Raw genomic sequence first — 12,500 nt, 5'->3', positions numbered from 1 at the left:
AAATCATTAGATATTCCATTTGATATAACACTTAAATCATTTGAAATACAGCATACTTGAGTTGTCATTACATTTTCACCCAAGATGTGGACATGGAGAGGTACGAGGACGAGGCAGATGTGGTGGTGGTGGGGGGCGGTCCGGCAGGGCTCAGTGCCGCCATCAGACTCATGCAGCGCGCCCAGCAGGAGGAGAGGGAGCTGAGGGTCATGGTGGTGGAGAAGGCTGCAGATATTGGTGAGTGAGTGTGTGTGTGTGTGTGTGTGTGTGTGTGTGTGTGTGTGTGTGTGTGTGTGTGTGTGTGTGTTTGTTTGTTTGTTTGTTTGTTTGGTCTTTGTTTGGTTATACATGTCTTGTCTTTTGTGTCCTCTGTTTGTCTTTTAGTTATACTCTCTTTCCCTCTCTTTAAATGTTCACTGTCTAAGGGAAACAAGAAGGAAGTGTGTGTGTGTGTGTGTGTGTGTGTGTTCAAGGACATTCACTCACTATTCACAATGTTTTGCCTGAATGTAACATGTTGAATTATATTTGAATGATCTTTGTTTTAATTGAGATATGATTAGTTGACAGTTCTGCATTGAGCTCTTCTCTTTAAGTTTTTGGCTTTCAAGTTTTATGTGTGTTTTAATGTATTTTTAAAGATCAGTAGTGTTTTAGTGGTTTTTCTTTTGCAATATGCTGTGGCCAGTAAACTATCTATCTATCCATTAATAAACTATCTATCTATCTTTGTGTGTGTGTGTGTGTGTGTGTGTGTGTGTGTGTGTGTGTGTGTGTGTATATGTGTGTGATGTTTTGTTGTTTTCTCATATGAAGTGTGGTTAGGAATATTATGTGTGTGGATGTGCAAGGCAAAAAAAAAAAAAAGGACAAAAAAGGGAGATGTACAAGCAACAGTCAGTCCAGAGAGAGAGTGAGTGAGTGACTGACTGACTGGGAAGACAAATTATACAGTTATACAATTGATATATATATAAGAAGACACACACAGACAAACATACTGACTAATTGGTGTGTGTGAGACCAAAGATGATGGAAAAAGAAGCAACACCACCCAGCCCCTCTCAATACACCCAGCCCCTCTCAATACACCCAGCCCCTCTCAATACACCCAGACCCTCTCAACACACCCAGCCCCCTCTCAATACACCCAGCCCCTCTCAATACACCCAGCCCCTCTCAATACAACCAGATCCTCTCAATACAACCAGCCCCTCTCAACACCACCCAGGCCCTCTCAACACCACCCAGGCCCTCTCAACACCACCCAGCCCCTCTCAACACACCCAGCCCCTCTCAATACACCCAGACCCTCTCAACACACCCAGCCCCTCTCAACACACCCAGCCCCTCTCAACACCACCCAGCCCCTCTCAACACCCCTTACACCTCAAAATCTCCTGCAGGCGGCCACATCCTGTCCGGGGCCTGTCTGGAGCCAAGGGCGCTGGAGGAGCTGTTCCCAGACTGGCAGGAGAGAGGAGCACCACTGAACACCCCCGTCACCAAGGATGTTTTTAGCTTCCTAACCGAGAAGGGGAGGCTCAACATTCCCATCCTGCCTGGTGAGAGAGAGGAGAGGGAGTGGTGGATGGGGGAGAGAGTGGTGTAGGAAGGAGAGAGAGAGAGAGAGAGAGAGAGAGAGAGAGAGAGAGAGAGAGAGAGAATGTTGGTTGATTGGATAGGTGTATGAAGAGGAGGAGGAGAGATGGAGTGGTGTAGGATGCAAAGACAGAAATCTGACATAAATGGTCACTGAAACACCTACTACTACTACTACTACTACTCTTCCTCCTCTTCCTCTTCCTTTTCCTGTTCTTTCTCCGTTTTGTGTTACACTCTTCTACTTTTTCCTCCTTCCATTATCACACCTCTTCCTCCTCCTCCTCCTCTATCTCTCATTAATTCTCCTTCTCTTGTCCCTTCTCTTCCTCCATCTATTATCACACTCTCCTCTCCCTTCCTGTCCCATGTTCTATTATCACACCCCCCTCCTCTTCTCTTCTCCACATCCCTCAACTAAACCCCCAAACTATCCCAGACACCCCCCTCACCCCCTTAACCCCTCCACCCACCCCCAGGAATGCCAATGCACAATCATGGAAACTACATCGTTCGCATGGGTCATGTGGTGCGGTGGCTGGGGGAGCAGGCGGAGGAGCTTGGGGTGGAGGTGTATCCCGGCACCCCTGCGTCGGAGGTGCTGTACCGCTCCGATGGGTCTGTGGCGGGTGTGGCGACGGGTGATGTGGGTATTGCCAAGGATGGATCGCCAAAGGTATGTGTGTGTGTGTGTTTGTAGGTGTGTGTTTAGGTGTGTGTGTAGGTTTGTTTGTTTGTGTGTGTGTGTGTTTAGGAGTGTGTGTAGGTTTGTTTGTGTGTGTGTGTGTGTGTGTGTGTGTGTGTGGTCTTTGTTTAGTTGTATGTCTTTTCTCTATCACCTCTTCTGTTTGTTTGGTTTTTCCTTCAGCTGTACCTAACATAACATAACCTATCCTAACCTAACCTAACCAAACCTAACTAAAGCATAACTTACACACTACAACCCCCGTCACAACCTCCACTTTTCCCAGGATGCTTTCGCGCGAGGCATGGAGCTGCGTGCCAAGTGTACCGTCTTTGCCGAGGGCTGTCACGGTCACCTGGCCAAGCAGCTGTACACAAAATTCAACCTGAGGGAGAACTGTGAGCCGCAGACTTATGGCATTGGCCTGAAGGAGCTGTGGGAGGTGGCACCGGAGAACCACAAGCCTGGCACAATAGAGCATACTGTGGGCTGGCCGCTAGATAGGTGTGTGTGTGTGTGTGTGTGTGTGTGTGTGTAGGAGTGTTAGGGAAGGAGGGAGGGATGGAAGGATAAGGAGGAAAAAATCTATCTCCTCTCAGTTGTGTTACCTGCGTGATGCTGGAAGGTACAAGGCGACATGCAGAATACTCATGGAAATTTAGTTTTTTTCTTTTATATAACTTCTTTCATGTAAAATCAGGAAGCAGCATCACATTCAGGGGGATTTTATGTTCCAGAAGATGTTTTGTTTTAAGCATCACCTCACAGTGGCTGGACATCACATTTATAAGTCAGCTGGTTTATAAACTGTAAAATTTGATTCCTCAACTTATATTCAACCTAATTACTTTGTGTTTTACCCCATGAAGGCTGAAAACACTGCTTCATCTGTGGATATAAACAAAACTCACCTAACCTAAGTGAAAAAATATAAGGCTGGTTAAGTTTCCCCCACAGTCTGCAGGCCAGTGGTGAGCAGGGCTGCCAACACAACACAGGTTTGGCCGAGATTCTTCCTCTGAACAGACTGTAATCGCATGACACCTCTAACAACCTCATTACAATCCCCAGATTCACCTATGGAGGGTCGTTCCTGTACCACCTGGCTGAGGACCAACCCTTGGTGTCCCTGGGGTTCGTTATAGGCCTGGACTACACCAACCCTTACCTCAGCCCCTTCCAGGAGTTCCAGAGATTTAAGACTCATCCTTCTGTGGCAGCTGTGCTACGGGGAGGGACCAGGTGTGTGTGTGGGTAGAGGGCGGTGTTTTAACAGGATTTATTTAAGTTTGTAATGTTCTGTCTTGTCAAGTTAATTTAATTTGTCTTGTTAATCTGTAAAGTTGTGAGTTCTCTGTGTGTGTGTGTGTGTGTGTGTGTTGGGGGGATAGTTGGTGTGTATATGGATGTATGGTTGGCATCACTTCCCTACATTAGCTCACACAGTTCTTGTAATCTTCCTTCACAATACCATTACATTTTATTAATTACATCCTTCAGCTTACATCCTACCACAGTCAGCCATTACTCCTCCCTGTCTCATCCTTCAGTCACCAACCTACCTCACTAACTACACTTTGCTACCCTCTCCTTTATATATCCTTCAGTATCCTACCTCACTTAGTCCTACCCACTCTCCTTGCCTCATATTTTACCAACCTATCTCACTTTGTTCTCTCATCCCCTCTTTTCTTCATATCCTTCCTACCTCCCTCTTCTGCCACTCCTACAGGATATCATACCTCCTTCCCCTCCTGCAGGATATCATATGGAGCCAGAGCACTGAATGAGGGAGGCCTTCAGTGCATCCCCAAGCTTACGTTCCCCGGTGGCTGTCTGGTCGGCTGCTCCCCTGGCTTCATGAATGTGCCCAAGATTAAGGGGACCCACAATGCCATGAAGAGTGCAATGCTGGCTGCTGACAGTATCTTCGACCAGCTGACGGATGAGAAGAATGCTGAGGCAGAGTGTGAGTTTGTGTGTGTGTGTGATAGAGTGGGGGATATTTTAATTTTTTGCCTATAATTTAAGGTTGTGTTTTGGGAATTGCATCTATCTGCTTCCAGTTTAGTATCAGAAAGTTATTGGATAAGACTGAGAGGGAGAGAGAGAGAGAGAGAGAGAGAGAGGTCAGGTAAAATACTAGTCATTGTTTACATGTCTATTGAATTGATGAGGCATATTATTGTTACCTCTGCTGGAAAGATTTGCCACATGTGACGAATAACTTCAAAATTTGTATGTTCTTTAATGGCAATATACTACACAACACTACACACACAGGGGTGGAGCCGGTGAGCTACGAGACAACCCTGAGGGACTCCTGGGTGTGGAAGGAGCTGCATGCAGTGAGGAATGTGCGGCCTTCCTTCCACTCACCCCTGGGTCTGTATGGCGGTCTGCTGTACACTGGCCTGTTCTACGTGCTGGGCCGCGGCAAGGAGCCCTGGACGCTGAAACATGGAGGTGTGTGGGGGGTGGGTGTGTGTAGTGTGTCACGTGGCTCACATGACACTTTGCTTTGGCGTGGTGTTTGTGGCTGTCCGATCTTCATATACAAACAAAAGCCCAACTCCTGTGAACACTTTAAAGGGTCTGTTTCATTCCTGTGTTTGGGTAATCTTTTAACCAAGTCTTCAGCCATGTTGTGGACACCTTGTTGTGCTCCTAGCCGTCCTCTTGTACACAGCTGTAGGCTTACTCTCAGAATCCAGTATTTACAAACAAAACGCTTGATAAACATATCTTTCTGCTGCTGTCCACAACATACATGTAAGGTGTTCACAGCTGTCAGGCTATTGGTTGTATACAAAGAGTGGACAGCCACAGACACCTTACTGGATGGAACAAGGATCAACCACAGAATTAACCCAGGCAACAGAGATGGAGAGATGTATTTATTTAAAAAAACAAAAAAACATTTCATTTCTTCGTCCCCCCTCTATTTCTGTCCAGTTCTCTTCTTACTATCTCTTCATTTTTAGTCACTTCTCTTCCTCCTCTTTCTTGCTGATTCCTCCATCTGTCCAACTTTCTTCCTCCTCTTTCTTCTTGCCATTTCTTTCATCCTCCCATTCCTCCCTCAATGCTTGTAGTTTCCATATAGTTCAGTTTAGCTCTGTTCTGCTCTTACTCTCCTTGTTCCACACCATCTCTGTTCTCTCTTCTTCCTTCACCCAGTCCTCTTCCTCTCTTGCTGTCACTTGGTATAGAACATCTCTCCTGTTCTCTCCTTTTTTTTTTTTTTTTTTTTTTTTTTTTTTGTAATTCAGTCTAGTTCTCTTCCATTTTTGCTTAGTTTCCATGTAATTCAGTCCAGTTCTCTTCCTCTTGCTGTCACTTCTTGTTCTAACATCTACTCCTCTCTACTTCTCTCTCTCTCTTTCCATTAGTGCTTTATTTTCATATAATTTTATTGAGTTCTCTTTACTTATTCACTTTTAAACCTCTTCTCCAGTTCTTAAATTTATTGAGTTATTTTCCTTTCTTTGCTTATTCACTTTTAAATCTTCTCTCCAGTTCTCTCTCTTTCCTCTGTCAGTGCTTAGTTTCCAGTTCTCTTCCTCTCCTTGCCATCACTTCATCACTTCCTCCCCCCCACAGTGCGCGATGCTGAAAGACTGAAGCCTGCCTCAGAAGCCAAGCCAATTGCATACCCAAAGCCAGATGGGGAGGTGAGCTTTGACTTGCTGAGCTCTGTGGCACTGACCGGGACCAACCACGACCACGACCAGCCGCCTCACCTCACCCTGCGGAACGACAGTGTGCCTGTGGAGAGGAACCATGGCATATTTGATGGGCCAGAGGGAAGGTTCTGCCCTGCCGGTGAGAGTCAGAGGAGGGTGAGAAGTGTTTGTGTGTATGTGTAGAGGAAGAGATAAGGTAATGAAAGGAAGTGGTCTCTGTGTGTGTGTGTGTGTGTGTGTGTAGAGAAGTGGAGAAGAGGAAATAAAAAAAAAAAGGAGTGGTGTTTGTTCAGGGAAAGAAAGTGAGAGACAAAGATATTACTGTGTGTGTGTGTGTGTGTGTGTGTGTGTAACAAGGGAGAGGAAGAGAAGGAGAGAACAGAGAAACAGTTTTTAGTGTGAAATCTTACCTAAAATTTGGCTTTTAAAGAATAATTCTGGCACACTGCTGTATGTATGTCTGTACATTATGCCACAGAATCAGTTACAATATTCTGAAACTCTCCATACATCCATAACACACTAGCCAGTTTTTTTTGTCTCACATCACTGCTGTATTCCAACACTGCCTCACCACACACACACACACACTTGTCCCTCCACCCCTCCTTCACACACACCTGTCCCTCCATCCTTCCCTCCCCTCACACACCTTCATCCCTCCCTCACCCCTCTGCCTTACACACCTGTTCCTCTCTCAGGTGTGTATGAGTACGTGCCGCTGGAGTCCGGTGATGGAGTGAGGCTGCAAATCAACGCACAGAACTGCATCCACTGCAAGACGTGTGACATCAAGTGCCCGTCACAGAACATCAACTGGGTGGTGCCCGAGGCTGGTGGCGGCCCTGCTTATGATGGGATGTGATGTGGAGGTGTGTGTGTGTGTGTGTGTGTGTGTGTGTGTGTGTGTGTGTGTGTGTGTGTGTGTGTGAGGTAGCTCTAATATTTACTCTCTACCTGAAAGAAAAAGCATAGTTGTTTTTATTTGGCTAATTGACAGATTTGCTTTAATTTCACATGATTTTCTTTATTTTCATTTGTATAATTTTGTTACATGTGTTGCTGTGATGTAATTTGTCATTTTGTCAGTAGTAAACTAACTATGGGTGTGTGTGTGAATAGGTATGTATTAAGTAAGGTGAGTGTACTAAAGCTGGCTACTTGATCTGTTTCACCTCACTTACCAATAAAACATTAGTAAATGAAGACCTTGCACAGGTAAACAAGTAAGCAAAATTTCACAATACAATACTCAATTACTTCTCACCACTATTCTGTGCACCTCTAATGCTAAAGTTACCAAATATTAATCTTTCATCAATAATAGAAGCAATCACCTACCTAACCTTTTCAGCCACCTTACTAACCCCTCGCTCTCTCTCTCATGCCACTAACCTTCCTCTCTCCTCCAGGTGCTGTGTAGAGGATGGTAGGAGGGTCCCTAAGGCAGCAAACTTCTTTCTCCTTTGCTGTTTAAACCCAAGTCTTCATCTCAGATCCTCTCAGCTCTTCCCATGTTGTCCTCATCGAGTGCCACAGTCTGTAATAGAGTGCGTTTGAGTGCGTGTGTGTACATAAAGATAAAATATAGATTTGTACATTTTATATTTTCTGTGAGACAGATCATGTACAGTTGGTGACAAATAATAATGGCTTGGTGGTTTTTATTTAATTAATCTCAGTAATAAATTAATTTCTCTCCCAATAGAGTTTAAGTTTTCAGGGTTTTGTCTACAGCTTTTCTCCTTAGTGGGTCACGAAGGAAGGGTTGCCTAGAGGGTGGAGTGTTGCATTGTCTTGGGTAAATTAGGATGTGGTTAGAGAGAGAGAGAGAGAGAGAGAGAGAGAGAGAGAGAGAGAGAGAGAGAGAGAGAGAGAGAGAGAGAGAGAGAGAGAGAGAAATTGAATGCATAAGGATCTTTTTAGTAAATGTGGTTAGGAAGACGGGTATAATCAATGTACAGAGAAACTAGAAGAGAGACTGAGAATTTAGTGTGTGTAGGAAAAGCAATAATAAAGAATGCAAGAAAGGGGAAACACAGGAGACAAAAATTAAAAATGGACACTGACAGATTGACGATGGGAAGCAAGAAAGATGACACTGACAGATTGATAATGAAAAAGAAAATAGATTGGAAACAAGAGACAATGCAAATTTACACAAACAGACAGGCAATAAGATGAATTGAAGAGGAAAGTTTAATCAATGCAAACTTAGTAATATGAATACAAATAGATAATAAGGCTAACAATGCAAAGTTAATAATATGAAAAATTAGTAACATGACAGTAAAATAGGTCTTATCAATGCAAACTTAGTAAATATGAACACAAATAGAAGATAGGACATGGAAGTTACCAATGTGATGTGTGTAGTATGAAAGGAGTGTTTTATCAATGCAAACTAAGTAATATGAACAAATAGACAGTAAGAAGATAGGCAGGGAAGTCTTATCAATGCAATCTTAGGCCTAAGCTCGTATTTAACCTGTCTTCTTCAGCTGTAACTCAACTAGAAACTGTGATGACCTTGATTAAACCATTAAAACAATTTGACTGCCTCCATATTTCATTAATCAAAATTATTTGGTAAGAGAGGACTGGGAGGAGGAGGAAGCTGTGGAGGTGGAGAGGGGAGAGGGGGTAATGGTGCTTAGGAGAAGGATGGGAGGTCATCTGGGGAGAAAGAAAACTGGTGAGAGGTTTGGGAGGGAGAGATAGGAAGAGGATACATAATAGAGAAGGAAAGGAGAGCGGGGAGGAAATAAGGAAAACAAGAGTGGTTAAGGAAGGGAAGGAAACGGAAAAACTAAGAAAAGGGAAGGAAGCCAGACAACGTAGGTATTTCCATGCCTCGTGCGAGGTGTGGCGGAACCGCTGCGCCACGCGGGAACAACGGCAGGCCACCAGCAGTCACACCTGAGCTGGGGTCACGTCGCACCGACCCGCGGGGTGGCCATGGTGGCGGTGGTACAAGTGACGCCGTCGTCTTCTGAATGAACAGCAGCAACAGCAGTGGTGGTACTCTCACGCGTGGCCGCGACGGGGGTTGAGGGGTTGCAATGGGAGGTGGGTGGCGGGCAGAGCGATAGGGTGTGGCGGCGCAAGGCATCAGGTGGTGGCCGCCACGCATGGCGAGGCGCTGAACTGTGGCGCCACGACGGGCGATAGTGGGCAGCGTGACTGCGCCGATGGGATCGAAGTGGCCACGCAGGACGGCATTCAAGGCCAGGCTATGTAAGGGATTCTTGACCTGTATTATCTGTGGGTATGGGTGAAGACTTGTAGAGCGTGGGGCGTGGCTTCACGACGGCACGGCGAGCTCACCATCACATTGCCACCAGAGAAGCTGTAGTAGTAGCAGTGTTGTGTAACGGGCTTGTGGTGGTCGTCCTTTGTGTGGTGGCCCTCAGGGGGATGTCCTGTTTTTGTGCTGCGTGACTGTTTTAGAAGTGTGTATCTGACGTCACACCAGCGCCCGTATTCTGGCTTCGCTTTCACCACTATTTTCAAAGGCCACTGAGACGATTGGAAGGTTATCAAGAGTGTTCCATTTAATTTGTATGCATTTTGTTAATATGTCAGAAGACTCATAAAAACACCCTTAAAAACCCGAATCACTTCAACTAGAGCCTTTTGAAATTTGTGGAGGTGCGGCGCAGAAGTGATTCAGAATACGGTCGCTAGCAATACGTGGGTACGTACAGCTGGCGACAGACTGAGGGCGTCACCAGGACACGATGCTGAGGGAAGTTCAAGGCTGGAGAGAACGTCGGGCAGACCCATCTAGTAGTTACCTCGTTTCAAGTCTGACAATACAGAACGATGATCAATCTAACAAGTACATATGATATAAAGACGCAACATTACTTAACCAAATACACACAGCAAGCTATAATAATTTAATGAAAGCAATCTCAACAAGGAAAACTGCGTAAAACTTACCACAAAACGCGAAATGAAAACCCTCGCCAAAAGGAACATTCTCACAAGGCCTACGGAGTTTTGACGTAATGAGCCACAAATACTTAAACCAAACACAAAAAATATATTAACATAATCCAAGCAATAAAACTCCAAAAAACACTAGGAAAACTATTAATTTCAAACAAAACGCGAAAAATACATACGCCAAAATGGACTCGTCACTAAGTCTTCAGTGGCACAATTACCCCCAATAGTTTATCCCCCTGTTGCCCCCCCCCACTCTTTCAGGCTTAAGGAACACACTTATAACTCGCTACTGGTTTGCTATTGACGAGATTCTAGCATTTCAGCCTCGAATTACGAAGCATTTCTGGCCCATTGCAACAAGTACAAGTCTTTCTGGCTTAATTATTATTTTTATTACTATTCCTTACGTGTTTATTAATTAAATATTTGTGTTATGTTATTTATTCCTTATGTTTGGCCCTGATATTCAAGCTTATTGTATTTATCTTTTTTTTTCTTTTATTCTGGTCTTTGCAATAAATATAAGTTATCATCTGGTGTTTTCGGCTTATTTATTGTTTATTTACTATTCCTTGCATATTTATGAATTATTTCAACGGTTATTCCTTGTTTGCAACGATATTAAAACTTTTTTTTTTTATTCAGCCCCTTGCAATAAATACAATAGTTTTCCTGACTTACTTATTATTCCTTGCGAGTTTATGAATTATTTATCTGTTATCCTTTACGTTTAACCTCGATATTTATGCTTTTTTTGTTCTGGCATATCCATCATGGCAGCGGTCCCGGTAGAAAATACGACTGCAACTCTGCCTCACTTGAGCCTTCATCACACCAAAACTAAGCAATGGCGATTATATCTGACCAGCGGATATAAAAGCGTAATCATGTACCTCCATTTAGTGACATGTCTGGCTTGTGATAAGTGAGAGATGTAGGAAATAATGGCGGATATACAGGAAAAACTAGCCTCCACCCGAGCTGATAACATACAGATAAGTGGAATTTTCGTGGTTTTTAATTTTGTTGAGGTTAATCCTTGGGTATTTTGTCCTGGAGGTTAAGAACGTTTGCAAGACCGTGGAATGTTGTCATGTTCCTAATGAGGGGATACTATGTGAAATGTGAACTTGAAAAATAAAAACCAATAAAAGTAGTGCTTGACGAAAATTTCCTAAAACACACTAGGGTCACCTAACCCTCCTGTCTCGTTGTGGTGCGTGACGCGGAGTTATTATAAAGAATAACACTATCAAAGTTACCACCTACTACAAGATGGCGTTTGGGGAAAACGAATAATTGTGCAAACTCCCCCAGCTGGACAAGTGATAGGTGGCTCACTTACCATTGTGAGCTTTGCTGGCCCTCGTGAGCAGCTCTCGGCCCTCCCAGGCACCTCCCGCCAGGCACCAAGACTGCATCAGCACACACAGGCAGCCACGGCCCGTGTCACTCTCTTATTCAAGGAAAAAAATCCAGTTAAATAAGGCAGCAGCACACGTGCGCCCTTCATACACATTCCCTCTCTGCCTGATGGTCTGCGCAGCGGCGTAAGCGCACATCCACCGCGCACTACACACCAACCACTCCACTAAATTGGCTTTCCGCTTCCAGTAATATGCACCAGCTACTCTCACATTGTACTGTGGTGACACAAAATGAAATGTAATAAAGTATAAACATGTAAAACTAAATGATAAGCCATTATAATTATAACTGTCAGAGTATCCACATATCACTAATTCAAGCGCCAAACTCAAACTGGTCCTGGCTGCGCTTACACTGCACCAAGTTTCATTTATTGTATGACCTGATGTGAAGTCATTAAAAAGCTTGTGTGACTTTGAGTCTCTCATTAAAAGTATGTTTCCTCCAGTATACATGATTATCAAATGTTTGCCTCTCTTGAACAACACCAGGCAGACTCTTTATGAAAACATCTATACAAGCCTGAATGTCAAGCCATCACAGGTTGACAACACCCAAAGCAACAGTGGCTGGCGGCATCACCTCAGCATTTAAACACAGAGAGACCTTGATAAACAGACACACAAACCTCCAATAACACACAGTGGATTATTAACATGTTTATTTTAACATGATAAAACTCCATGATACAAAACAAGAGGTTACAATGAGGGCTGAGGCAAGGTGGTGATGTAATGAAGGCAGGTGGACACAGCTAAGATGAGGTGAGCAATGATGGGCTATGAGGGATGAGTGACAATGAATGAGTGAATGAGAGGGGAATGAAGTGGTTATCTTGAATAATAATAATAATAATAATAATAATAATAATAATAATAATAATAATAATAATAATAATAATAATAATGGTGATCAAAACAAGATTGCAAGTTTGGTTCTTTTAAAAAAATGTGAAAAATAATATAATAATAAGTAAATAAACAACATATTGACTTGATAGTAATATCTTAGAGTTTGGTGCTCTTAAAAGTAAATAAATATGCAAAGAAAGAAAGAAAGAAAAAAGAAAAAACTACATTGATTTATTAATATCTGACAGTTTTATTCTCTTAAAAACAAACAAATTATTTAAAAAAATGGTACAT

The 12,500-nt window shown here is 43.6% G+C and overlaps 2 protein-coding genes across 5 annotated transcripts in view; one reads left to right on the top strand and one right to left on the bottom strand.

Annotated features, from left to right (window-relative positions):
* Window positions 1-8,533, top strand: part of LOC135095843 (electron transfer flavoprotein-ubiquinone oxidoreductase, mitochondrial-like) — an 11,385-nt gene extending 2,852 nt beyond the window's left edge. The window contains exons 3-12 of the mRNA XM_063996978.1: window positions 85-237; window positions 1,407-1,565; window positions 2,082-2,278; window positions 2,574-2,791; window positions 3,359-3,529; window positions 4,048-4,256; window positions 4,571-4,753; window positions 5,891-6,112; window positions 6,675-6,845; window positions 7,386-8,533. Coding sequence (XP_063853048.1) covers window positions 85-237; window positions 1,407-1,565; window positions 2,082-2,278; window positions 2,574-2,791; window positions 3,359-3,529; window positions 4,048-4,256; window positions 4,571-4,753; window positions 5,891-6,112; window positions 6,675-6,838 — 1,676 coding nt within the window. The 3' untranslated portion in view covers window positions 6,839-6,845; window positions 7,386-8,533. The remainder of the gene's footprint in view (window positions 1-84; window positions 238-1,406; window positions 1,566-2,081; window positions 2,279-2,573; window positions 2,792-3,358; window positions 3,530-4,047; window positions 4,257-4,570; window positions 4,754-5,890; window positions 6,113-6,674; window positions 6,846-7,385) is intronic.
* Window positions 4,434-12,500, bottom strand: part of LOC135095847 (vesicle transport through interaction with t-SNAREs homolog 1A-like) — a 13,887-nt gene continuing 5,820 nt past the window's right edge. For 2 of the 4 annotated variants that reach the window (XM_063996984.1, XM_063996985.1), the window contains exon 6: window positions 12,002-12,500. This exon is cut by the window's right edge and continues 1,660 nt beyond it. The gene's annotated coding sequence lies outside the window, so the exon portion shown is untranslated. Of the gene's footprint in view, window positions 6,295-6,659; window positions 6,931-7,368; window positions 7,514-9,678; window positions 9,783-9,918; window positions 9,969-11,272; window positions 11,384-12,001 lie in introns of those variants that run through there. The other 2 variants (XR_010264525.1, XR_010264524.1) reach the window with 2 other exon arrangements.

The sequence above is a fragment of the Scylla paramamosain genome, unplaced genomic scaffold (genome assembly GCF_035594125.1).
Source record: "Scylla paramamosain isolate STU-SP2022 unplaced genomic scaffold, ASM3559412v1 Contig1, whole genome shotgun sequence".
NCBI lineage: Eukaryota > Metazoa > Arthropoda > Malacostraca > Decapoda > Portunidae > Scylla > Scylla paramamosain.
This window is presented reverse-complemented; position numbering and strand designations above follow the sequence as displayed.